Here is a 26,384-nt window from a genome sequence, read left to right as displayed (position 1 = left end):
ACCACTCCGGGACGAATCTGTCCGCGTCCTCCCTAAAGATATCCCTCCGTCGATACAGCGGGTAATGCGGCAGCGAGATCTCCGAGCCAGCGGGGACAACAATGGGCGATAGTCCGTCTGCGACCCTCCTCTGGAACATGACGGGCCTCTACCGCAAATGGACAGCGTCTTGCGGCGGTGTGGGCACACTCCGACCCCAAATCAGAGCTACAAGGCGTCGAGCCAAAGGCACAGAAGCACTTACACTTGGGACCAAAGAGCGTGCGAGGAGGGCTCCAGGTCCCCGCAACGATTATTTGGGTGTAGGCGACCATGTCATGCAGCGCGAGATCTGTCTCGACGGATTAGCGGAGGATGGATACCTTGCGCCCGGGAGCGAGGTCATTACGCTGCCGGGGGCGGGGCATTGGGTGCCGCTTGAGAGCGAGTGTTTGGGTGTGCTTGCTGGTGTGTTGCGGGGTCTTATGGGGGGTGCTGTGGCAATGCTAACAAGGGAGATGGGGGAGATGGGAGGATTAGGGTAGATTGGCGGCTGCTTGGGGGGCATGGAGGGGCGAGGGTTGTGGCGAGGACATAGATCGATAGTAGGGTCGAATTCCTTATTAAATTGCAATGCAGCTGCTGTCTATTCATATAGGCCACGCCATGCTAAACCACGCTCGTGTTCATGTTGCATCCAATGGGCTAGTTCCCATACTCCGAGCTATCAATCCTGCTCAAGTAACAAGAGTCAAGGTCGGACAATCCGGGAAAGGGATTAGTCCCCCAGGCCTCTACATGTAATCCCTTTGCTGCACCCGGCATGGATCATACAGCTCATCAACAGCCAACCTGCCACCAGCTTGACCTTCACCGTGCTTCCACATAACCACACGTCCATCCTTCAACAAACCCACCATATTCTCCTCAATCTGATCAAGAACCCCAATATCCTCAAGCGGATTACGCCTAAGCACCAACAAATCCGCAATAGCCCCCTGTTTGATAACACCCAACCTCCCCTCCATCCCGAGCACCCTGGCGCCATTAACCGTCGCAGAGCGCAGTATCTCCTCCGCACCAAGCACCCCAGCCCGAATCCCAAACTCCCCATTCTGCAGCCCATGCAACCCCCCCAGCAGATCCGAGCCAAAGCACATATTAACCCCCGCATCCCGAAGGATCCTCAACGCCCCAATCCCCCCCTCAAGAACAGCCTCATTCTTCGCCCGCCCATCCAGATCCAAAAAGCGCTTAAACGGCGCCGTCGCCATCCCGCGGTACGTCACGAGCGTCGGCGTAACGCTCACCCCCAAGCTCGCACAAAACCGCGCCGTCTCAGCATCGATGAAATTCCCATGCTCAATGCCGGCCACTCCATTCTCAACGGCATGCCGGATCGCAGCCGCCGTGTACGCGTGCGCCGTGACATACTTCCCACTGTACCCCGCCGTCCGCGTAATGGCTGCTATCTCCTCCGGCGTAAACTGCACCATGGCCAGCGTATCCGAGGGGCTCGCGACACCCCCGCCAACCATGATCTTGATGAAGTCGGCGCCCTGCCTGAGTTCGTCGCGGACGGCGGCGAGGCAGGCGGGGACGCCGTCGCAGACGCGCGCTAGGGCATGGCCGCCGCAGCATTTGCCTCCAGCTTCGTCGCTGCCGCTGGCATGGAGATACGAAGGACGGGGATCGCCGTGCCCGCCTGTTTGGGAGAGCGCCTTCCCCGCGATGAAGAGGCGCGGGCCCGGGATGAGCCCTTCGGCGATGGCGTCGCGGAGGGATGCGTCGGCGCCGCCGGTGTCGCGGGCTGTCGTGAACCCGCGCAGGAGCATCTCGCGCGCGACGTAGGCGGAGCGGAGGGTTAGGGATGTCTGGGATGCGGCGAACATGTCGTTTAACGAGGTCCCGCCCGGGGTGGCGGTTATGTGGACGTGGCAGTCGATCAGGCCCGGGCAGACGTAGAGGCCGCGGAGGTTGATTGTTGTGGAGGTTTGGGTGGAGGGGGACTCAGTGGTGATTTCTGCGATGAGGCCGTTTTCCACGCGGATGCAGCAGTTTGGGATTGTTTTGGCTGCTTCGGGGTCGATGAGGGTTGCGTTGGTGAAGGTGAGGGTTGGGGCTGGGGCGGGGAGCCAGGGTTTTGCGGGGACGGTGCGCATGTTGGGCTGGTACCTGTTGTGGTTCAACTTGAGTATCTGGATTGATGATGACAAGGTTCCAGGTAGAAATAAGAATGAAGTAGTTTTGAAGACTGGGAGGTGCCTACTCCAATTCTCCAAGCGGGGAAGATAGCGCCCACCAGTCAGGGCCCATCCAATGTTGGGGTTGATAAGCATCCAGGTCTGTCCACATGGCCTGAGACCAAGCTATAGCAGCAAGATCAAAATGAGCCTATACAGCTGGGAGTACGGAGTATACCATAGCTATCATCAAACCAACTGAATCAGCTTCAATACCAAGCCGGCCAGACCGGTCTGCACAGAAAAGCAACCAATCAGCGGCCTTGCCTGCCCTCCAGCCCTAATCTCCCTCCAGGAGGCTGGGAACGCCAACTCTCCCATTGGCCCTTCATCTCGGCTAGACGATCCGTGGCGTGCATGTGGTTGAATTGCAAGCTTATATAGCAATCCCCCGGGTCCCCAGCTTCCTAAATAAATAATTACGTCGTCCAGAATGAAACCACCACCACTCACCACCCTCTTATCGCTCGCCTCCTTGTTATCTCCAGCTGACAGCCACGGCCATGGCCACGCCCATGCCCACAACCACAAAGGCCACAAACCACACACCCACGGCTCCCGCGCAATCCCCTCGCGCGGCCTGGACTCAGGCCTCAACAAGCCCCTGCTGACGGGGTACAGTCTAACCTGGCACGAGGAGTTCACGTACGCGCCAAACGGGGCGACGCAGCCGTCTACAGCGAAATGGGTCTACGAGACGGATAGTGCATACACCTACCCCGGGCGTCCAAGGGATTGGGGAGTCAATGCCGAGCTCGGCGTGCAGTCGTACTCGGATGATCCTGCTGTTATCGCGATCACGAAGGCCGGGACGCTGCGTATCACGCCGCAGAAGCAGAGAGGACAAGGACGAGATGGCTGGGTTGGTGCGCGGATCGAGACGGTGCGGGGGGATTTCATGGCGGAACGGGGCGGGAAGGTGTTTGTTGAGGCGCGGGTTCGGACGTGCGCTTCTTCTGCTTCTTCAGCACCTGAAGAACAGGGGATCGCAAGCTCATTCCGCCTCTACGCCCTCGGCGACGAATTCCGCGCGTACGAAGACGCCATGTGTTTGAACTGGCCCGCCGCGAGCGAGTGGGATATTGCGTCAGTACTCCATGGTCAGAATGCTGTTCATCACGCGCTGCACTGTGGCTCTGCGCCGGGCGGCCCGTGTAAAGAGTTCGAGGGTTTGGGGGGCTCTGCGCGGTGGAGCGATTGCGACTGGCACTATGTTGGGTTTGAGGTTGATCGGACGAGGCTGGATGGTGCGGGTGTGGAGGAGTGGAGGGAGAACAGGCTGAATTGGTATGTCGATGGGGAGAAGACGTTCTCGGTGGCTGGGGCGGATGTGGGTGATTGGGGGGCTTGGGAGAGGGTTGCGCATCGGGGGCATTTTTTGGTGGTGGATGGGGCTGGTGAGGTTGAGGTTGAGGTTGATTATGTGAGGGTTTGGAATAGGTAGTGATGGATTTAGCTGGATTTCATTCTGTAATGGTATAGAAGTTATGGTACCCTATCTGTACCTTCAGAGCAAAAAGATCTACACGCGTTCGAGACCAACTGTACTCAACAAGTGTTAATTAGGGCTACCACGAGACTACAACCTCTGCTGGTCCCTGGGGATGAGTGGAATGATTGAAGAGCGCCATATCTCAAAAGAAGCGATTCCAGCCACTGGCTTTAAGGTCGAGGATCCTGTCATATTATACCCAACTGATTAGAGTGTTATTTGAAGCGCTTAAACCGTGGGCTATGTCGGTTGTCGGAAGGCCTTTGAGGTGCAGGGTGCCTCCGTTTGACAACCCCGCCATGGCTTAGAATGACCATAGTACTAGTAGTTTCTACGGCCGTTTGATAACCAGGTGTTACTAGTCAATCCCTGACAGTGGTCATCCTAGTTCAAAGTGACCTCCTCACCATCTATCACCCGAGATACATGATATACAGTCTCCTCGTCTACTATTGCCGTTCATCGACCACTCCGGTTCACAACAACAGCATCTATTCTCCTCTGATAGCGTCCCGTCCTCCCGCCCACAATGGATGAGAAGGACACCTGCGGAAAGTGCGACCAGGCAGTTGCCACCCACACATGCTCATGTGATGAGACCTTCTGCGACGTCTGCTTTCTTTTTCACCTGGGCCGTAATAAAAACCATCGCAAGGCCGGAGGAACACGCGAGCGCGCCTGGAAGTGGGCGACAGGGGCAGCTGGGCACCTAGCTGACATCACGCATCTGGATCAGCTCTTCAAAGACAACGAGGGGGCCAAGTGGTTTGGCTTGCACGTTGAGAACAAGGGCAAGGCTAGTAGTAGTAGTAGTGATATTTAACGCCCCAGGGATTGCTAGGCGTACGCCTGGTGGGAGTGGCCGAGTGGGCGGTCACAGGGGCCTTATATACTAAGGCCGTGGGTTTGAATCCCACTCCTACCAACAAACAAACTCCCACGTCGAAATTTGGCCTCTTTATATAAAGAGGCCTTAATAACTACGCTCCCCCCGGAGCCACGACCTCCAGCCCCCCCCCTAGGGGCTTCTACACCTCCGCGCCTTCTTACCCGCTACCCTAAGCCCTAAGAAGGCCTTAAACCACCAAGTCTTCCTTGGTTAGGAAGACATAACCTCCGCGCCTTATTAAAGGCCTCGAAATCCACGCTCCCCCTAAGCCTTAATAAATAGTGCAAACAGCTATATATAGGGACGGTTGCACATAATAACCCACGAGAATTCGCGAGTGGCTATCTAGGCAATGGATATTGTTAAGGGAACTTAAAATTAAGGGAACTTTAGCCTGTATCTATATCTATCCTAGCGTTAGCCCGCCTTTATACCCTAAGGGAGGTTGGGAAAGGGTGTTAAACCAGCCTTAGTACCCCCGAGGCGTTAAATATCACTACTACTACTACTACTACTAGGCGTACGCCTAATATTCTAGACCTTTTTTAGGGTATAAGGGCGTGCCGCCGCTAGGTAAGTAGCTTATTTAAATAGGTTTATATATATATATAAAAAGGCTTTTTATTTTAAAGGGTAATTTTTATTAAAGCTTGTGGGCTAGGCGCTTATTTTTTATTTATTATTTTAATATATAGCTATTAATAAGTATTATTTATTATATATTTAAAAAATTAATTATAGTAGTTTATAGGGTCTAGCCCTTATATAAAAAAAATATATTAAGTAAACTAGTTATACTAAAAAAAATATTTAAAAAAAAAAAAAACATAGTATAAAAAAAAAACTATTTAATATTAAGTTAAATAATTTTAGTATAAGGGCTGCTAGGGCACGGGAAACCCTAGTATAAGTAAATAAACTTATAAAAGTTTATAATTTTAAATAAAAATATAAAGCTCTTGGGCTTTAGTCCGCGAAGATACTTTAAAGCCTTAATTTTAATTATTAATAATATTATAAGGCGCTGGGGCTATTATAAAAAATATTACTTAAAATAATAATAAAAAATTAAATATTTAAGGCTTTTATTTTTTTTTATAAAAATAGGTAAGCTTAGTATTTTTATATTAAAAGTATTTATAATATTATTTAAAGTTTTTATATAAGAACCTAAGTGCTAGCTAGTAATATAAAATTAATTATTTTAATATTAATTTTAACCATGCCTTAACCTAGTAGGGTTTTAGTTTTATAATAAATTATTATTTATATTAAGTAAATAATTTTATTAAAATATTTTTTTATTACTTAACCTAGGCTATATAATATATTTACTTATATAAGCTATATATTTTATTTATAGTAGGTTATATTTTTAAAAAATTAGTATTTAAGGGTTATACCTTTATAAAAGTTATTTTATTAATTAGCTTATTAGCTAGCTTATTTTTTTTAATATTTATATAACTAGGGAATTATTATAGGTAAATTATATACTAGTTTATAAGCTAATATAATACTTAAAAGGCCTAATTTAAAAATAGCAAGGGCTACTCGCGCGTGTATTAAATTACTAAAATATTATTAATATAAAGCTAATAGTAGGGCGCTTTTAAAAGTTTTTTAATTATAGCCTTTAATTTTTAAAGTATATTAATAACTTTAGTATTATATATATAAAATTAAGTATTAATTATTAATAGTCCCTGTGCCTAAAAGTATTATTTATAATAAATTATATAATTATAGCCTATATAATATACTTTTTAATATATTTATTTTAAGCTATTATTAAAAATTATTACCTTTACTAAGGGTAGTATTTATTATTATTACCTAAACTTTTTTACAGCTAGTTTCTTAGCCTTACCTTTAATAAGGTTTTTTAAATATTTTTAAAAGTAATAAAAATATACTAGAACTAGCCTAAATATTTTTAAAAAAAAAGCTCTTATTATTTATATTTTTATTTTAAATTTTTACCTTAAGCTAGCGCCTTAGTTTTATAAAATTTTTAGTAATATTATATACTTTATTAATAAGTTTTAGCTATTAACTAGCCTTAGCCTTAAGATAAAATATAATTATACTTTTTTTAATACTACTACCGCGAAGAAAAGCCTAGTATTTTTAAAAAAAGTTATTATAAATATTATTTAAAAAACTAAAAGTACACCGCGAGCGGCTAATACTAAAATTTTTTTAATTACTTTAATATATTAGCCTAGTTAAGTACTAATTTTTAAATTTTATACATGCTTTTTAGGCTTAATTTTATTATTATATTATACCTTTATATTATATAAAAGGCTAAAAATAATATAAGTAATAACTACCTTATAAAAAAAGTTTACAAGTAAATTATATATTATATATATTAAATTATAAATATATTAAGCTATTATATAAGCTTTAATAGCTTACTTAGTAATATACTAGTGCTAAAAAAGTTATTTATTAAAAAAATACTTAGTTAATATAATATAGGCTATTTTTAGCCTAGTACCATAATAATAAGTGTAATTATTAACTAGTTATTAATTACTAGTAAGGGTAATTTACTATGCTATTTTTAGGTAATATATAATATTTTTAGTTTTTTAAGTATAAAGGCTATTTTATTTTATTTTTTCCTAGGCTAGCATGCTATAAATATTTTTTATTAAAAATTTATAATTTATATAAAAAAAGTTACTTATATAATTAAAATAAAAGTTATTTATATAGCTAAAGCGTAGGATTAGGTTTATTAGTAATAGTTTAATAATATATAGTAAAAATAATACTAAAAAAAAGCAAGCCTTATAATATATTATAATATACTAGGTATATTATTATTATAATAAATTTTAGGCGTACTTTTATACTTTATTTATTAAAAAAACTTATAATTAAAATTAAAAGTATACAAGGCTAGCCTTGCTTTATTATTTATTAAAGTAAGTATTATAATAAAATAATATTAAAAGCGCCTAAAATATTTATAATAACCATAATAACTTTTTAGTTTTATAAAAGTATTATTTTTATATTATAAATAAAAAAAGCTATTAAGTTTATAGCTAAGCACTTAAGTAAAGTATTATATTATTATAAGTTTAGTATTTCTTATACTAGCATGGTAAAAGTAATATAATATATTATAATTTATTTAAGTTTTTTTTTTAATACTAAGAGTAGTGCTATAAGGCGCCAGGATTAAAATAAAAACTTATTTTTTTTATTATTTTTTAAAAGTATTATTACCTTCGCAAGCTTTTATAATAAAAAAAGTATTTTAATTATAAATATTAATTATATAGCTTATATATAGCCTGCCTAATATATTTTTAATAAGCTTTTAAAATATAAGCTATTACTTAGTTTACTTTTAAAAAAATGCTACTTATATTAATAATATTTTTTTAACCTTTTTTAATAAGATTTTTTTTAATTAATAAAAATACTTATTTTTTTACTAATGCTTTGGTACTAGGAAATTAAAATTTAGGTTATTATTTATATTAAAATACTTTAGTACTACCTTTTATAAAATATTAGCCTTTTTTTATATATTTTTAATTATTTTATTATTTACTAGTAATAGGGAAGTTTTAAGCCTAGGCTTTAGCTTATACCATGTTATTATTTAATATAATTTTTAATTATTTTTTATATTATTAATTATTTTAGTTTAATACGCGTGCTTGGTTTTATAAACTATAGCTAAAAAATACTTTTTTTATTTTAGGGTAGGGTTTACTACCCAGGCTTAGTAATTTTTTATATATTTAATTAATTATTAAAAGGTATTATAGCTTCCTAGGTTAAGGTGTTTATTAATTATTTATATAATTTTTATAATAATATTATTAAAAAATTTAATATATTAATTTAATATTTTCATGTTTTTAAGTTTTTTAGGCTAAAAAAAAATATTATTTTATTTTTTATAAGCCTAGCCAGGTACTTAAGCTTGTGGTTTAATATATTATAATAATATTATTTTAATATTTTTTTCCCGCGCCTTAGTATTATAATAACTAAAATTTAATAATTAAAGTTATTATATAACTTAGGTATTACTAGCATGCAAGTAAAAAAAATATTTAAAAAAATTAAATTAAAAATATAACTAGCTTTATATATAAACATGCCTAGCTTATTAATATAATTAATATTATTATTATTAGCCTACCTAATAATTTTATTATTATAGTATAGGTTATTTACTCTAGGCTTAAAAATATTATAAGTAGTATTAAAATCCTTATTAATTATATAGTTTAAGGTAAAAATTAATATAACTAGGTAATTAACTATTTTATAAATAATTAATTTTTAATATATATTTAAAACCTTAATATTATTTATTATAAGCTATAATATATCCTAGCTTTATACTAGGTAGTATTATTTAATATATAATACTTTTTTTTATAAATATAAATAAGTACTTTAGGGTACTTTTTTAGCTAGTTTTTATAATTATTTTAGGTATTTACTAGCGCGTAGTACTTATATACTAGGTAATTTTAGGTTTTTATACCTATAGTAGTTTAAGGCTTTTAAATATAGGTAATATTATAGCCTTACTTATAAGCTAGTTATAAAATTATAATATAATTAAGTATAAACCTACTTATATTAACCTAGTAAATAGTAAAATTTTATTATTACTAAATATTATTTTAATAATAATTATTATAATTTTTTTTAGTACTTTATTATTAAAGCTTAAAGGGGGATTTAATATTAACTTTTATTATTTAGGGTAAGAAAGGCGTGTTTATACTAGCTAGGGCAGGTAAAATTAATTTAATAAAAAGTTATTTAAAATTTTAATTATTAATAAAGGTATTAAACCATAGGGTATAATAATTAATAATTATTATAAAGCCTTACTTATTTACCTTTAGTTTTTTTATAATATACTTTTAAGGATTTTTTTAAAGTAAAAACTATTTAATTTTAGTCTAAAGCTAGGTATTAATATTAACCTAGGTATATATATTTTAATACTAGTAGGTATTATAATAATATATGCTATTAAGTTTTTTTTTAAATAAGTAAATTAGTTTTTTATTCTTGCACCTAGGGGCTATTAAATAATTATTATATTTTATTAGCTAGGGGCCTAGGTAGTTTGCGTAATATATAAAATTTTTATAATTTAAATTAATAAAACCTAGGTAGTTTATAACTATTATATTATATTATATATAGTATATTATATAATTATATTATACTAGGTAATAATATTTTTAGTAGCTAGGATTATACTAGGAAACTAGCTAGTATTTTTTAATAAGCTAGTAATACTTACTTTAATTAAATAAAGTAAAGGCCTTAGGCTACTTTAAAAAAAATATTACTTAAGTAATATACCTAGTATTAAAATTAGGCCTATATTTTAAAAAAAATAAGCTTAATTAGCTTTAGTTTTATTTAAGCTATAATTTTATCCTAAATTAGCTTAGTAATATTTATTTTATTATTATTATATACTAAAATAATGCTAGGCACTTTTTATACCATGTAATTATATTATTTTTAAAAAATATATATATTAATAATACCTAGGGTATAATAAATTATATTAACTATTTTATTAATTATTAAAAAATTTTTAATAAAAAAATTATTAAAAATAATAGCCTAGCCCGTGCGGGTAATATTAATTTTAAAAATAATTATAGTTATAGTTAAGCCCAGCACGCACTTAATAAAGGCTTGTTAAATAATATATATTTTTAGGCATGTTATTAACTTATTATTAAAAAGGGTAATTAATATTTTATAATTATTTTATATTATTAAGGTTATAATAAAGTTATTATATACTAATTAGGTTACTAAAGTGCTTAAAAGGGCTTTTTTACCTAAGGTAATATTAATTAGGGTAAAAAAATTTACTTTAAAAAAAGTGGGTTAAGCCCCTAAGTTTTTAAGGGTTAAATTTATTTCCCTTTAAATAATAATTTTATTAAAGATTATTATAATAGCAGGCTAATTATATATATATAAAAAAATATAATTAATATTATTAATATTAGCATAGCCCTTTAAAAAAATAAAGTATATAAACTTATTATAAATATTATAAGTAAAAGCTTTTTAATTTTAAGTTTTTTACCTAGCTATAAAATTATTAATAATAATTATAAAGCTTATAAAAACTTTATATTTAATATATATTTAGTACTTTTATTTATTAAGCTAATTATAAAGGGCCTTTATAACTAGGCTAAGTTAAAAAGTTAGCATATTATTACTTTTAATAATAAAAAAAAAATAGGCTTGCTAGGGCCCTTTTTTTTTACCTTTTTATAATATAAAGGTTAAAGGGGGATAAGGGGTTTTATAACTATATAAAGTTAGCTAAATTAATATTTATAAGCTAGTTAAAAATATATATTTTAGTTTTAGTTATTATACCATGGGGAATAATAAAAAAAAAAATTAAAAATTAAAAATAAAATTAAAAAAGTAAAAATATATATTTATAATAATTTTAAAGCATCTGGAGCCCTTATTTAAAGGTACCCCTAGATTACTAAGAGTTGTAAAGGGTGAGGGCAAGGCTAGGGTCGCGCGGATTATCGAGACTGCTCGGTACAATCAACTGGTGGAGGCATCGGCTCATGCAGGACCCCATAGCCCGAGTCGCCAGTTCCCCAGCTTGATCTCGTTTGTTGGCGAGACTGGGGCGGGGAAGTCTACTATCAGTGCGTATCATTCCTTCCCTTGGAGTGCGAGATTCTCACTGACAGGGACTACCATAGTTCGATCTCTTATTTGGCATTCCGCGCAGCACAACGAGAAAAACATCGATGACTGCGAAGCGCCGATTCCCGCCCTCAAGGACGCAGCCGAGGCTGCCATGACTTCCACGTCCGGAGAAGTCAGCATTTATCCCGACCCTTTCACGCACGGAACGGAGACACCGCGATTCTATGTCGACTGTGAAGGCTTTCAAGGAACCCAGCCCGTGGCCGCCAAATACCAACACCGGTGGCACACCAAGGGCCGTCAGTACGTTGTGGAGCCCGCAAAGGGGCAGGATGCTGTTGATCGAATGGACGCGGTCCAGAAGATATACCCCAAGTTCCTTTACATCTTCAGTGATGTCGTATGTATCGTGAGCAGAAATCCGAAGCTTCGAACGCAGACAGCGATCCAACTACTCGAGTGGAGCGAGGTTGGCGCGCAGGAGTCGCTGAACCAGCCGCCCTTCCAGCGGCGATCATCATCATCAATGCTCCGCCAGAGGGTCATGGCCGATCGATTGCTGATGATCTAGATGCAATGACAGATGAGTTCTTCACCGGGGTCGATCATGAACTGGAGGCGAATAACACTCTCCGTCTAAAAGCTGCGCAGGTAAGTACTTACTTCATATTGCTTGTACCTTGGAAAAGAGACAATCAAACCCTGGAACAATGCACTGTTCTAACTCTGCCATCATAGAAAGGTGACAAAACGTTAAAGGAGCTCCTGTTGCGGAACTTCTCCAGCGTCCACGTGCACTATATCCCAGATGCGCAGAGCAGGGACCATTCCAGCCCAGAGCACCTCCACCAACAAAACTCCAGACTCCTTGACCGGATCCAGGCCGATAGTGCACGGGTTCAGGCCGCCAGGGCCGAGGCTTGGACTCGCTTCGACGCGAAGCAACTCTCGATCGTCTTCGACTGCGCCTTTCAACACCTTGCTAGCGGCACTCGCACACCATTCGACTTTAGCATGTACCGGCAGGAAATCGAGCTCCCAGAAACCGTGGAGAGCCACATATCACAGTTCCTTCATCAGACACTCCAAGAGCGGGACCAAGTCGACAGCAACCTTCGGTACGCGGCAGAGGTCATCGGGTCATGCTTGGTTCGCCGGATGATCAAGCTTGATCGAGTGAGTAAGTGTTTGAACACCCCGAGGTCGTGGGGTATCCTTTCCAATTCTGACCTGCATTAGATATGCTCTATGCCCCTGCGTCAATATTAAACGACCAGGTCAGACACTGGTGCTCCTCTGCAATGGAAGATTTCCTGGATAAGAAGATGGCATGCTCGTACATCCACCCGCAGACAGGGGACAAATGCGTCAACACCAAGTTGGGCCACGCCAGAGGCCATCAAAAATCCGATGCATGCCGCTTAGCAGACGGAGACTTTGTTCCCGGGTCCTGGAGCACAACAGAGTTCTTGAGCCTTGTGAAAGGCAAAATCGAGACATTCCTCCTGGAGCTCAACGCTCTAGACCCTGTGTACGAGGTCCGAAGGCAGTCAGCGATTACCTCCCACGTTAAGACTCTCCAGTCGGTAGAGCACCAGAAAATTTGGGAAATGCCTACTGTTGCTGATATCCAGGTCTCGTTCAGGCTACCACCCAGCGTGTTGCACACCATTGTCGCAGGACTCTTTCGTGGTGTGATGGGCTTGTTTACATCCCCAAAACGTACAAACACATGCTTCGTGTGCTTGTTTGGGAGACCTGAATATCTTCTGCCTTGTCAGCATGCCGTGTGTGAGGACTGCTTTTGCGACTTTGGTGAGCGCGACCCAGACTATCCAGATATCATCTCACTTCAATCCTGCATTCTCTGCCGGGACGATGGCCCAGCAGCGAAGTGGCCTGTCCGGTCCGCGTGCGTCCGCGGCTGTCTGGAGCAAGGATCTTGTCTCTGGATTGTGGAGGCGTGCGGGGGATTATTGAGCTCGAAACCCTGAAGCGAGTGGAAAGCTCGATTGGCATCGGGTTGCCGATATGGGCCTTCTTCGACCTTGTCGTCGGGACTAGTGCAGGTTCGTGCTATATTATCCATGGTGGCAATACAGACTAATTCCCTACGTAGGAGGAATGATTGCGATAGGACTCGGAGTACATCGTTGGAGTGTTGGAGACTGTATCGCCAAATTCCGCAACATCTGCGCGTCCGGATTCGTGGCAAACGGCCTCGCAAACACATGGGCCATACGGTGGGTGTACCGAATGTTTCAACGCTCAATCTACAAGACGATACCTCTGGAGACCTCGCTGAGAAAGGCCTACCCAGACCAAGGGTTTTTCGGGCTATCTCCCGCCTCTCCTTCCGTGCGTGATGTTGTCCATCAACCCCGGGTGGCTGTGACGACGACGGTTGGGACCGAATGCAGGCTTATCGCAAACTACCATGCCGGATCCAATGATGATGATGGTTATCTGGATTCTCGGCTTCTCACTTGGGAAGCGTAAGTTGACAGCACTGCGTGAATAATGCCGTGCCCATCTAACCAGAGCAATCTAGTGCCCGATGTACCTCAGCAGCACCCATGTATTTCGAAGAGTACACCCCAACAGCCATCGGAGCTGCTTGTCGTGATGGGGGGCTACACTCCAACAACCCTGTCTAGAACGCCGTCAACGAGAGCGTGAAGCTGTGGGGACAGGAGTCACCACTTGACATCGTGCTCTCCATAGGTTCTGGAAGAGCAAAAAAGCCTTCAACATTCACAGCTCCAACGTGGCTAATACCCGATTGGCTACAGAGTCTGTCTACAAACTTATTAGCTACCATGGACGGCCAGAAAGCCTGGAAGACATTCACGAAGACCTCCTCGCCACAAACCAACGCCCGAGCCTACCGTTTAAGCCCGCACTTCCGCGATTCAAAGGAGCCAGCCCTCGATGCCGTAGACAAGATCGACAGCATGTCGGAGGATGCCCAGGAGTTTGACTTTCGCCAGCCGCACAGAGTCAACACCAGAGTCCAAGGGTTCATCTCAGATCCTCTGACCGAAGTGGCCCTCTACCTGCGCGCCAGCTTGTTCTACTTTAATCTAGAAAAGATTGAGCACTTGGCCGAGAGTCAAATCACCAGCTTTGTGGGAAGCATACACTGTCGTCTTTATGGAGGCACTGCCCCATTGGACCTTCTTCTCGACAAGACATCAGAGTTCAAGATCCTAAACAGCCGCATGCCCGTCCCAGAGACAGACCCAATGAATCCTTTCCGGCTGCCCATCACTATCAACATTAGCTCGGAACATCTGGGGAGGATGGTTGATTTGGAGGTTCTGTTTAACGATTCTATTGTCTTTGTCCCGATCAGTGGGTTCCCCTGTTCGACACGGGTAAGTCGACTCCGCCGCGTCTTGACCTATATCCATGCGAAAAACTGACAACATCATGAACTAGGATCTGATCAGTGCGTTTGATCGACCCTTGGAAGCCCGTGCCCAGTGATTCTTTCCTCTAGATTGTGTCATAGAATGTCCTTAGCAGAAGACTGTAGTTTCTTCAATGTTAGAATGAATACCTAGCTATAACAGCTTCGTGACTAAACACCATAACCAACATACACAGTAACAAGTACGAACAAATAAGAGTGGTACGAGTTGATGACTTTTAGTTACAAACACAACAAAGCATAAATAAAGCACCAAATCCTTCCTTTTGGTCTGAAACGCGTCGGACCTCAAGGAGCCCTTTGGATCAAGGAACAGCTGGAGGCCGCACCGCACCCCCAAACACCATCAACGCGAGGAGTATCGCCGTCGTCACACTAACGCTGTTTATCTGCATCTCGCCACCATTCATTCGGGTCTCCAGCTCCGTCTCCATCTCTTTCTCTGTAAATTTGCTCTGTACGTCTCCCGTTTCCGTTGCGGGCATGGCTGTAGGCGTACTCGGTCCCTCACTCGAAGTCTTCGCTGCAGATGCACCCGAGCTGATGATGAGACTGTTAATGGATGTAGCACCCGCATCCACATCCACATTATACCGGACTTGTGCCGGTTCGGCAGAGCCCTCGACCAGGCACCGTGCAAGATCTCCAACGCTCTGGCCCTGCGGTAGACAGTAACTGTCGCAGTCGGAGTACGCAGGAATAGTTGCGGGAGATCCATGGAGCTCGGGGATGTAGGCGGTTGGCGTGGGGAGGAAGGAGCATGGCGTCTTGGTGGCGGCCATTTCAGATGAATTGAATGAGGGGCTGGTTTGATTTGGCTTGAGCTGGACTGGACCTCATGGCAACAACGTATCATACTCGATGCAATACACCACGGTATTTATCTGGATGCAAAGAACCTACCAATGCTAGATGCACACTACGCACCCTAATCCATTGTAAGGAGTGCATTGATACGCAAGAAACCCGGCTCTTGTTCCGGACACAGGAATAGAATGCGTGGGTTAAGCATAACTCAATTTCGCACATCAAGCCAGACTCCTGACGCAAAGACTGCTAACGTACTGGAATAGAAGCATTGGCATAGCCACAGTGTGGAGAGGTTGTTTGGTGGAATTTCTAGAGTGACTTAGGGTACGCGGACCACCATGGAATAGGTACCTATGAAGGACGGTACAAAGTACAGCCCTAGGCACCTGTAAAGGCATCGAATCCGAATCTGAGAATGAGATCCACCTGCCCTCTCCACGTCCATGGCGCAGGAATTGTGGCAACTTGCAACTTCAGTGGCATCCCGACTGTGGAAAACGACTTAGGGCTAGCAGTAGCGGAGGCTTCCACCTATTTGCCGTTCGCCCTAAAAGCTTAGCACGTCCAATTATAGATTCTTGCTATAGTAGCTATGGAGTTTTAGTGTATTTGGTGCCTAGAACTGGCAGCTTCAATGCCATAGCTATAGCTAGTATGATGCGTCCAAGATAGGTGCACGGATAGCCATGGATAACAGGCTGGCCTGTCTGGCCAGATGCATATCCGTTACCATAATCTTGTACTGTATAGACTGCAAACAAAGACAATTCTAATTTGCAACTTGCAAACCGGAAAAAGTGGGTTTTCTCTCCGGCTACGTACTCCCCCACGATTGTATACGACAACTGTGGGGCGCAGCAGGCTGACGACTTTTTCCACGCTTTGCTCATTCTGAACAGTGCGGTAGTAGTGAGCAGAGGCTGCATGGAAATGTGAGACATTGCCTTTTCCATGTATACTGGAGTTTTGGATGAAACTAGACTGGAATATATGGTACGTGATGCCATAGTGAACATCACCACCGACGGCAGTGGGGGCTCCCACGCATGAACTGTGGCTCCCGAGATTTAGCAGAGAGCCACATCACTCAAGACGTAACCGGTCCGGATCACCCCATCCTGGTCTAAGAGAACGCCGTCCCGTGCTTCCGATTGGACTGTGGACGGTTGAATGCGTGGCGCAGAGACGGCTGTGCCTGCTTTTGTTTATGGTGAGTGCTTGTCTTCGATGCCGTTTTCAACCAGTATCCACATCTTCCAGAATATCAAATTCTAGTTAGTGCATTGATAAGTGATGCCGAGGAGATTCCGGTTCTAGGAATAGCACAGTTGCCTCGTCATTGAGTCAAGTGCAGAGCCCACGGTTCTCGTAGCCCTATCTTTGACGGTCCCGACTCCAGTTCCACTTTCTAATTTGAGCAACCTCGGCCTTCAGTGCCTTGTACCTATCTTCTATCTTAAGTGTTGATATCCTACCTTACTCTTTTTTCTTTTGCCTCCTCCAAGTCCCGACGGTATCGACATGGAGAGCATAAACCCAACATCGGCGCACACACCGCACGGCAGCGAGAGCAGCTCCTCGCCTTACCACGAGGTATACACTTCTATAACTAGTCTGCTTCCCAGTCTAACGAGGCCCCAGCACCCCCTCTACCCCGTCGCAACCGCCGACGAAAGCGACCAGGAGCGATCCCTCCTGCACCGACGCACCTCGACCTCCAGCCCCGACACCAACACCAACACCCCCTCCATCTCCCCCTTCATCGAGCAGCACTCTCCCACAGAGTCCGACCAGCGGCGCTACACCCTGCACGACCCGGGCTCCGGCTTCGCCAGCTACGGCGCGCCCCAGCTGGACCCATCACCGTCACCATCATTGTCAAGCCGAAGCCAGAGCCAGAGCCAGACAAAGCCACGCATCCACGGCAACAGCTCGCTCCGCCGCTACGGCACCCGCAAGATCAACCTCGTCAAGGGCACCGTCCTGAGCATCGACTACCCGGTGCCCAGCGCAATCCAGAACGCCATCCAGCCGGAGTACCGGTTCGCCGAGGAGGCGTTTGCAGAGGAGTTCACGCATATGCGGTGTACGTCCCCCATCACCATCCTCCCTACCTAGCATCCCTTCCTTATCCGCCTCTCTAACTCGTTCAACTGAGATACCGTACAGACACGGCCGCAACATGCGACCCGGACGAATTCACGCTGCGCAACGGGTACAACCTGCGCGCGGCCATGTACAACCGGCACACGGAGCTGCTGATCGCGGTGACGTACTACAACGAGGACAAGGTGCTGACGGCGCGGACGCTGCACGGCGTGATGCAGAACATCCGCGACATCGTGCGGCTGAAGAAGTCCGAGTTCTGGGAGAAGGGGGGCCCGGCGTGGCAGAAGATCGTGGTGTGCGTGATCTTTGATGGGATCGAGCCGTGCGATAAGAATACGCTGGATGTGCTGGCTACCATTGGGGTTTACCAGGATGGGGTGATGAAGAGGGATGTGGATGGGAGGGAGACGGTGGCGCATGTGGTGAGTCTGTTCCTTCACCTGGGCTCTCTGGATCTTTCATCCAAGTCTACCATAGGGTAACCCTATGGTAAGGTGGTCCATCTGATACTGACAATGCCTGGTATAGTTCGAATACACAACCCAGCTCTCCGTCACATCCACGCAACAACTGATCCGGCCCTACGCAAACGACCCGACCAACCTCCCCCCGGTCCAAATGATCTTCTGCCTGAAGCAAAAGAACAGCAAGAAGATCAACTCGCACCGCTGGCTCCTAAACGCATTCTCCCGGATCCTCAACCCCGAAGTAATCATCCTGCTGGACGCCGGCACAAAGCCAGGCCCAAAGTCCCTCCTGGCACTCTGGGAAGCCTTCTACAACGACAAAACACTCGGCGGCGCATGCGGCGAGATCCACGCCATGCTCGGGCCCCGCTGGCGCAAGGTCCTCAACCCACTCGTCGCCGCCCAGAACTTCGAGTACAAGATCTCGAATATCCTCGATAAACCGCTTGAAGCAGCATTCGGGTACGTCTCCGTCCTACCAGGCGCATTCTCAGCGTACCGCTACCGCGCAATCATGGGGCGGCCATTAGAGCAGTACTTCCACGGCGACCATACACTATCCGCACGGCTCGGCAAAAAGGGCGTGGAGGGGATGAACATCTTCAAGAAGAACATGTTTCTCGCGGAGGACCGGATCCTGTGCTTTGAACTTGTGGCCAAGGCCGGCTTCAAGTGGCATCTGGGGTACGTCAAGGCCGCGAAGGGCGAGACGGACGTGCCCGAGGGCGCGGCGGAGTTCATCAACCAGCGGCGGCGCTGGCTGAACGGCAGCTTTGCGGCGAGCCTGTATGCGATCATGCATTTTGGGCGCATCTATCGGAGCGGCCATAATCTGCTGCGCGTGCTGTTTCTGCATGTCCAGATGCTGTATAATGTCGTGCAGCTGGTCATGACGTGGTTTTCGCTGGGTGAGTGACCTATCTATACTAATACTACCCTACTAGATCTGCAGTTTACTGGCTGGAATGGATGAGTGCTAACATGGATGGACGTGCAGCGTCATACTGGCTCACCAGCTCGGTCATCATGGACCTCGTCGGCACGCCCAGCACGCATAACAAGGAGAAGGGCTGGCCGTGGGGCAACACGGCCTCGCCGGTCGTCAACACGTTTGTGAAGTACGGGTATCTGTGGGTGCTGATGCTGCAGTTTATGCTGGCGCTGGGGAATCGGCCGAAGAGGTACCCCCCCTTCTCTCCAACCATATACCCCTCAACATAGAAAGTAGGGCTAACTAACCGCCCCGGCCAGCGTGGTAATCCCCTACACCCTCTCCTTTCTCTACTTCGCGCTCGTCCAACTCTACGTGCTCATCCTCTCCTTCTACCTCGTCGCCTCCGTCTTCACCGGCGGAATGATGGACTTCGATCTGGACTCCGGAGTCTCCGCATTCCTGTCCTCCTTCTTCAGCTCAACAGGCGGCGGAATCGTGCTCATCGCACTGGCCTCCACGTACGGGATCTACGTGCTCGCGTCGCTGCTGTACATGGACCCGTGGCACATCCTAACGAGCTCGTGGGCGTATTTCCTCGGGAGCACGACCTCCATCAACATCCTGATGGTCTTTGCCTTCTGCAACTGGCACGATGTCTCCTGGGGCACGAAGGGCGCTGATACGGCGGATAAGCTGCCGTCTGCGACGACGCAGAAGGATTCGGTGGGTGACGGCGGGCATTTCATTGAGGAGGTTGATTTGCCGCAGGCGGATATTGATTGTCAGTTTGAGCGGACGGTGAAGAGGGCGCTGGAGCCGTGGGTTGAGGCTGAGGGGGGTGAGAAGCGGAGTGCTGATGATAGCTACAAGAATTTCCGGACGGGGTTGGTGTGTCTGTGGGTGTTTAGTAATTTGCTGCTGGCGCTGATGATGACGGCGACGGGGGTGGATAAGATGTGTCTTACCAATACGTCGACGACGAGGACGCAGGGGTTCTTCCAGGTCATTCTGTGGATTACGGCGGGCTTGTCGCTGTTTCGGTTTGTTGGGAGTATGTATTTTTTGGCCAGGGCTGGGGTGCTTTGTTGTGTGTCGAGGCGTTGAGGGGCTTTTGAGTATTATAGAGCAAAGCAATTGCACAGACTAGATGGTGATGAATAAGAGTCCATTGCATTGTAAGGGACGCGCTTTCTGCTCTGTTAGGGCTTAGACGTTGCCTATGGTAGATTCCAGGCAGGAAAACTGGGAAGCATGCCCAGTTTGTATGTAACTTGTTATAGCACGACGAGCTCCACTGTAAATGACAGCTGGAGAATGAAAGGGCCAGTGCCGTACTAGGAGGCCTAAGGCTGTGGCATTAGTTGCTGCATTGACGATGAAGAAGTGGGAATGGTATGTTCTATATTTTGCTACCCACTGCCTACAACAGATAGTCACTAGCTAATAAAAGGGTACATGAAACTACAGCACAAGAACAAAACACCAAGACATCAATAAAATACCCCGCAGGGTTACCTATCCCATCCAACTACAGTGCCCCTTCTTTCTAACCCTGATACATCACACCCACCACTCCCCCTCCACGGCCCTAAGCGCATTACTCCCACAATGCACATCCCCCGCCCCAAGATGATGCGAATAAAAGTCATCAATGAAAATAACCCCCATCCCAGCACGCGCATACGCCGCTTCCACCCCACGCCTTATAACATCGACGCCGTCGACCACCGGCCCGAACGGGTTCGGCGCGATGTAGCCCGACTGAGACCCCAGTACAATGCCGTTAACAGCGCTGGGGTAGAAGGTGAGGAGCTCGTGCTCGCCTGGGGGGACGGGCGGGGCGGGGGAGTACGGTGGGACCTGGGTGGACTCGTTGAATTCGGGCGTGGAATTTGAATCGTGCGAGGCAGAGGCAGGGTCGTGGTATAGGACCGGGACGTGGATGATGTCCTCTACGGCGAGGGGGATCTCGGCGAGGAGGATGGCTAGGTTGGCGGCGAGGTGGGTCTGGGCGTAGGTGTTTGCGTCGAGGAAGGCTGGATCCGCGAGGAGGGCGTCGACGGTTAGGTTCACGGGGATGGGTGTGCTGGGGATGTGCGCCTGGAAGAAAGGGCGCTGGGTTTGCGTGTTGGGATCGTAGCTGAGGGCGTTTGTGTGTCCGTGGCCTTGGGTCTGTGTCTCGCGGAGGATGCGCAGGGCGGCGTCTGGGCTGGCGATGGCGATCGTGAAGCCTAGGCTATTGTCGTACGGGACGAACTGCACAAACTCGTCGACGTGTCCGACCTTCAGCCAGCCTGCTTCGAGGTACAGTGTGTTCTGCACGCCCTGGCCGGCGATCAGACTGCGCACGGATTGTGCGGGCAGCTGGTCGAAGTGCGTTCCCTGGATGATGCGGCCGGCTTTGTATGTCACGCCGGAGGTAGAAGTGTAAGGGGGGGTAGTCTCGAGGTTTCCGAGGGCGTTGACGGGGTGGGAGCCCTGTCCTGAGGCCGCAAAGGAGGCGTCTGATGCGTTTGGATTCCCAGGCTGCGGGCTGGGCTGCCAGACCCCGACGCCCGGGCCACGGAGTTGCTCGAAGAGCTGGCGTGCGCTGTCCCGGTTGCCCTGCGCTGAGCGGAGCATGATGCGCAGCGAGATTGCGCCGTTGGGGCCGGGCATGCTTGCGTACGCGGGCTCGAGGATGTCCTGGGCCCAGATGTCGCCGGCGGTCTTGAGGAGGAGGAGGGGCGCTTCGATGCCGGCGCTCTCGCGGGCGGCGTCGAGCTGTTCGATGAAGTAGGGCTGGGCGGGCACGGACTTTGTTGCGGCCGCTGTGATGAGTTGCTGCATGGGTTGCAGGGGGTGGTGTGTCAGGATGGGGGCAACCTTGAGGGCGACAGCGTCGCTGGCGTTGGTAGCTGGATCGAGGAGGTCGTGGACGTTGAAGTTTATTGTGACTGTGCCGTCCCAGATCTGACTGTCGGTCACAAACTCGCGGCCGTCGATGCCCAGGATCAGGCCAGCCCGGAGTTGCGAGGCATTGAAGTTGAGCTGGGGGTCCACGAAGGCCCAGGACGCTGGGGCCTCGGGGTCTGCCTCATCCTCCAGGACAAAGATGCGGACTCGCTCAGAGGCAGCGCGCGGAGTGGCGTAGATGTGGGCAAACATACTGTCTGAGATGTTGACCATCGGCACCGTTCTCAGGGGTGCAACGTATTCAGGGGCCAGGAGATAATCCCCCGAGGCGTCGTTGCAGGCGGCCAGCTCCGAGTCGCTGAGCGGAATGCCGGCCAGGTCCTCGCGTGGACAGCGTCGGTACTTGTCGCCTACATTGGGGAGGAAGATGGCCCCTCTGGTGTCGGTCCATATTGCTTTGGCGTCCACGTCCGAGTCGCCGTCAATATCAACGAGGCCATCGCGGTTGGTGTCTGCGCGGATGTCCGGGTGCAGGGAAGCCGCTGCAAGGCCGAGCAGGAGACATGCAGCCAGATGCCGATGGTAGATCATGTTGACAGAGATCTAGCTAGACGCAGCTGTTACACAGCAGGGAGTGCAACAACTCCTCAGGACGCCTGGGAGTTATACTGTAGTGTCACTGTTGTGTCGCTGCCCGGTGGCTTGGTCGGGACAAAGAATCAGCCACCTCATGCAGTCTCCAACGGTGACCAGCCCTCGTCCGTGGTTCGCTGCGGGAAGTCAATAAGCACGATCGTCAATAGAATTGAGTTCTGACTTATTGAGTCCCTCGTATCGCTTGTCGGGCTTGACTTGAGTTGGCTCTTCTTGGCCAACCCGACAAAGAGCCCGATGCCTTCAACCATGCTGGCGCAAGGTGAATAAAAGAGTCGTTGCTGTCAATCAGACAGGGCCTCAAGATGGTGGGCGGAGTACAGTACATAATAAGCCTAAGTTCAGAACAACCGGTGGATCAGGAGGCCTTGTGTCTGGAGGCCTTACTCGTAGGATGCTGGTGCTTGGGACTGTTGGGATTCTTTCCCATCTCCCAAACAAAACGGTCCGTCCAATGAGTAGAAGTGTCGTCCGCCACACAGCCCTGCAGATTATCTCCCTAAGACTTCATCTGACCGTCTTGGCCTCTCAGCCTGGATCCATGGATCTGTCAATGTCCCATTTCCGCGGGGCTGCTAGTGCTAGTGCCCTGGCAGTGACACATCTGCACCTTCCAGTGAGAACTCTATTCAGGGGCTACCACTGTCTACATCGGCAATTGCATGCGTGACGTATGATTTGTGTTAGGTAGTGTCGCAAGGCTTGGTAGTAATCTTATACTTGGATGTCGAACGGCGACCGGGCAAAGAGTCACTCCCGCCTGTATCGAGGGATATGCACCCTATCGCATCGGCCGCCTGAACGGGCTAAGAATAGTCCAGCGTGTCTCAATCATGGCTTTTCGCTTTCAGTAATAACCAGCTGCGCAGGTGCTCTTTGTCACTGGAATACCGCCGCCGCCCGCGCTTCGCAGGGGAAGTCGGCGCATGGATGTATCTGCACGGAAACAAGCACAGGCACAGTGGCACTGCTTGTTGATTACCGGATCAGTCGGCATGCCAACGGGGCCCGGGAACCTTGTCTTGTGAATTGTATTCAGAGCCGGTGGCACTGCAGGACGTTGAGGTTGACGCGCCAAGGGGCTCCTTCTTGTCAATGACAACGTTGCACTGCTTGCAGAGACAATGCATGCTAGAGCGATGAATTCGAGGACAGGATTCAAGCAGGTAAGAGAAAGCAGCGATGTACATCCCTAACAAAGAGGCTGGCGCCGCTGGCCGAGTATTGGGAGTCCAATGGTAAAATTGCCGTTGAGGCAGGATCAACTGTGTTCAGCTAGTTTTCCCAACACGGAAGGAGCAAGCGCCGGCCCCGGCTCGGGCCCGGTGGAGGTTGCCAGGTTTGCAAAAATGGCAATGGTTCATCATTAATTATCCTAAAACCAACCATTTCGGCAGGGAGGGGTGATATGTACTTTAAGAGCACGCTGGGAAAGCCCATTTTGTCGAGATCACAGCGCATCCGCCAACCCAGCAAAGAACGCACTCAGCCCAAACGCCCCAGGGTCCGGGACCTTCCCTACCCACTCCTCCTCGCCACCAACATACACGGCCCGGCCCAGCGAAGCCTTCATGTGTTTCGTCGCCTCGGTGCCCTCGTGTGCAGCCTCAGCAGCAGCATGGACGTCCTTTTTCTCCGCGAGGGTCTGGGCAAAGGGCACGAGCGCATCGATCAGAGTGCGATCGCCGATCTGGGCGGGTGTGTACTTCCCCAGTGCGGCGATGGAATATTTCAGGGCTGTTCCCCAGACGTCCACGTCGGCAGGTGTTTCAGAGCCCTTGTCCTGTTCGCGGAGGCCGTGGACGAGGGCGTTGAGGAAAATGGCGTAGATGGCGCCGGAGGTGCCGTCCATGGTGTTTTCGACGACGTTGACGATGCTGTTGACTGTGCTGATGACGTCGTCGTTGAGGTTTGCGGAATCGTTGAGGAGGTCGAGGACGGCTTCGGCGCCGCGCTTTAGGCCGATGCCGCAGTCGCCGTCGCCGACGATGGTGTCGTAGCGGGTGATTAGGGGTTCTGCGTCAATTACACGCTGGAGGGCTGCGCCGAGGACGGTGCGGATCTTGCCAATGTCCACTGGGCTTGTTAGTATGGTTCAGTAGGAAAGAAGAGAACTCACGCTTGATGTTGCTGGGCGGCTGCTGGGTGGGCTTGGCCCTCTTGACATCAATTCCAGGCGCATTGCGGTACTCCCAAGTGGCAGGGTTGACGGGCGCGGACCAGCCGACGGCCTCAGCGGGGGCGTCGAGGAGCTCGAGGAAGGACTTGCCAGGGCCCAGCCCGGTGTCTGCTAGCTTGAGAAGTGAGATGCTGAATCCGAGTCCGTTAAGACTGGTGAGGAATGTGCCCTGGATAACCCGCTCGGGCTTGATCTGATATGACTTGTCGAGCTGGCGGTAAACCTCATCGGTGATACCAGACAGTTCAATAGTGCTGACACCTCCCAGATTGTTGATCAGCAGCACGAACTTGTCGCCGGGTGAGCGAGTTATGTAGGCTCGGTCAGGGTCGTTGTGGTCCAAAATATGGAGGAGCATTGTCGAAACCATCTCAACGAGTGTAGCTTTCGCGCGGTGGGATCCCGGTTCGTTGTGGATGCCCATGCCAATCTCAACCTCGCCTTCTGGGATGTGATCATCAGACACCTCTCTACCGGGGACGTGGACGTGTTCCAATGACGAGCCAACCGAGGCAAGGTTCTCGTTGGCTAGTTGAGCGATCTTGTAGACATCCTCGAGTGAGCCGCTATATGATGTCAGAACTGATTAGTCTGAGTAAGAGCCGAAACTTACCCAGCCTCTGCCAGAGCACCGACGATCTTCAAGATCAAGACACCACCTCCGATACCCCGACGACCGACCTTGCCGCCCTTTAGCTTGCCAACGCCAGCGTCGTCATTGATAGCAAAGAACTCGGTCTTGATACCGGCAGCCCGTGACTTCTCCGCGGCCATACCAAAGTTCAAGACATCACCGGTGTAGTTCATGGGAATAATGAGCACTCCTTGCTCGTTGTTGACCCGCTCCATGGCGGCAATGCGAATCTGCTCTGCATTTGGTGAGGCAAAGATGGTCCCAGCTGCCGAAGCGTCTAGGAGACCCTGTCCGACAAATCCTGCAAAGGCGGGTTCGTGGCCGGAGCCTCCGCCGGATATAATGGCGACCTTTCCCTTTTTTACGACATCAGGGCGGCGGAAAATGATCTTGTTCTCGAGGTCGAATGCGAGCGAAGGGTTTGTGAGGGTCAGAGAGTTCAAGGCCGTGTGCACCAGGTGGGTGGGGTCTGAAAAGAAGTGTTTTGCTGGGGAGCGTTAGCGCACGATTCGGCGAGTTCCGCGACAGGTTTGGTGGGGTATCGACTCCATGATCATCATGGAGACGGTAGAGTAGCGTGGGGATGACAGGCGGACTTTGCGGGACAGCGCATTTGCTGGGATCGCTCCAGCGAGAAGAGGGGAACTGGAGACGTACTTTGAGCCATTGCGAACACTGCAGGATCAGCGGCTGGGGACCGAATATGACGTTGAACTCAAGAGATGGTGGGTGGGACTGGGCCGGCGCAATCGCAACTTGCGAATGGGAGACGCCGTCAGAAAACAGGATTCCCCTCGCTTATATGCTTGCGCAAGCTCCGTTGCACGAGTCTGGGCGAATTACTCCGAGCAAAAGCAACGAAGCGAGAGAAACTCCGGGAAACACAACACAGCAACCAGCAAGACGGTTACGGTCCGAATCGAGCAGTCCGGGCGCAGCGGGGAAAGTGGAGATG

At 47.1% G+C, this 26,384-nt stretch overlaps 9 protein-coding genes across 9 annotated transcripts; 5 read left to right on the top strand and 4 right to left on the bottom strand.

Annotated features, from left to right (window-relative positions):
• Window positions 1–101: 101 nt before the first annotated feature.
• Window positions 102–524, top strand: DSM5745_10158 (uncharacterized protein; the record flags this gene model as incomplete). Its single annotated transcript, XM_026752174.1, has 1 exon — window positions 102–524. One exon carries the CDS (start codon window positions 102–104, stop codon window positions 522–524), a length of 423 nt encoding a protein of 140 aa, XP_026599236.1.
• A 249-nt stretch (window positions 525–773) lies between these two features.
• DSM5745_10157 (uncharacterized protein) lies at window positions 774–2,141 on the bottom strand (the record flags this gene model as incomplete). Its single annotated transcript, XM_026752173.1, has 1 exon — window positions 774–2,141. The coding sequence occupies one exon, from the start codon at window positions 2,139–2,141 to the stop codon at window positions 774–776; it is 1,368 nt and encodes a 455-aa protein (XP_026599235.1).
• Window positions 2,142–2,655: 514 nt separating this feature from the next.
• Window positions 2,656–3,666, top strand: DSM5745_10156 (uncharacterized protein; the record flags this gene model as incomplete). The annotated part of the gene is made up of 1 exon (XM_026752172.1): window positions 2,656–3,666. The coding sequence occupies one exon, from the start codon at window positions 2,656–2,658 to the stop codon at window positions 3,664–3,666; it is 1,011 nt and encodes a 336-aa protein (XP_026599234.1).
• A 7,799-nt stretch (window positions 3,667–11,465) lies between these two features.
• Window positions 11,466–13,971, top strand: DSM5745_10155 (patatin-like phospholipase family protein; the record flags this gene model as incomplete). Its single annotated transcript, XM_026752171.1, has 7 exons — window positions 11,466–11,669; window positions 11,732–11,965; window positions 12,053–12,494; window positions 12,554–13,226; window positions 13,253–13,383; window positions 13,434–13,809; window positions 13,866–13,971. The coding sequence occupies 7 exons, from the start codon at window positions 11,466–11,468 to the stop codon at window positions 13,969–13,971; spliced, it is 2,166 nt and encodes a 721-aa protein (XP_026599233.1).
• A 162-nt stretch (window positions 13,972–14,133) lies between these two features.
• Window positions 14,134–14,803, top strand: DSM5745_10154 (uncharacterized protein; the record flags this gene model as incomplete). Its single annotated transcript, XM_026752170.1, has 2 exons — window positions 14,134–14,691; window positions 14,756–14,803. The coding sequence occupies 2 exons, from the start codon at window positions 14,134–14,136 to the stop codon at window positions 14,801–14,803; spliced, it is 606 nt and encodes a 201-aa protein (XP_026599232.1).
• A 249-nt stretch (window positions 14,804–15,052) lies between these two features.
• On the bottom strand, window positions 15,053–15,529 carry DSM5745_10153 (uncharacterized protein; the record flags this gene model as incomplete). The annotated part of the gene is made up of 1 exon (XM_026752169.1): window positions 15,053–15,529. The coding sequence occupies one exon, from the start codon at window positions 15,527–15,529 to the stop codon at window positions 15,053–15,055; it is 477 nt and encodes a 158-aa protein (XP_026599231.1).
• Window positions 15,530–17,078: 1,549 nt separating this feature from the next.
• On the top strand, window positions 17,079–20,191 carry DSM5745_10152 (Chitin synthase; the record flags this gene model as incomplete). Its single annotated transcript, XM_026752168.1, has 7 exons — window positions 17,079–17,150; window positions 17,199–17,643; window positions 17,727–18,088; window positions 18,195–19,041; window positions 19,131–19,314; window positions 19,385–20,118; window positions 20,184–20,191. The coding sequence occupies 7 exons, from the start codon at window positions 17,079–17,081 to the stop codon at window positions 20,189–20,191; spliced, it is 2,652 nt and encodes an 883-aa protein (XP_026599230.1).
• A 436-nt stretch (window positions 20,192–20,627) lies between these two features.
• On the bottom strand, window positions 20,628–22,553 carry DSM5745_10151 (protein-arginine deiminase domain-containing protein; the record flags this gene model as incomplete). The annotated part of the gene is made up of 1 exon (XM_026752167.1): window positions 20,628–22,553. The coding sequence occupies one exon, from the start codon at window positions 22,551–22,553 to the stop codon at window positions 20,628–20,630; it is 1,926 nt and encodes a 641-aa protein (XP_026599229.1).
• Window positions 22,554–24,066: 1,513 nt separating this feature from the next.
• Window positions 24,067–26,096, bottom strand: DSM5745_10150 (putative dihydroxyacetone kinase (DakA); the record flags this gene model as incomplete). The annotated part of the gene is made up of 4 exons (XM_026752166.1): window positions 24,067–24,692; window positions 24,736–25,361; window positions 25,409–25,916; window positions 26,087–26,096. 4 exons carry the CDS (start codon window positions 26,094–26,096, stop codon window positions 24,067–24,069), a joined length of 1,770 nt encoding a protein of 589 aa, XP_026599228.1.
• Between the last annotated feature and the right edge of the window lie 288 nt (window positions 26,097–26,384).

Source organism: Aspergillus mulundensis (genome assembly GCF_003369625.1).
Source record: "Aspergillus mulundensis strain DSM 5745 chromosome Unknown scaffold_14, whole genome shotgun sequence".
In the NCBI taxonomy this organism is placed as follows: domain Eukaryota; kingdom Fungi; phylum Ascomycota; class Eurotiomycetes; order Eurotiales; family Aspergillaceae; genus Aspergillus; species Aspergillus mulundensis.
The sequence above is the reverse complement of the archived record's forward strand: the minus strand, read 5'-3'. Positions and strand labels throughout refer to the sequence as shown.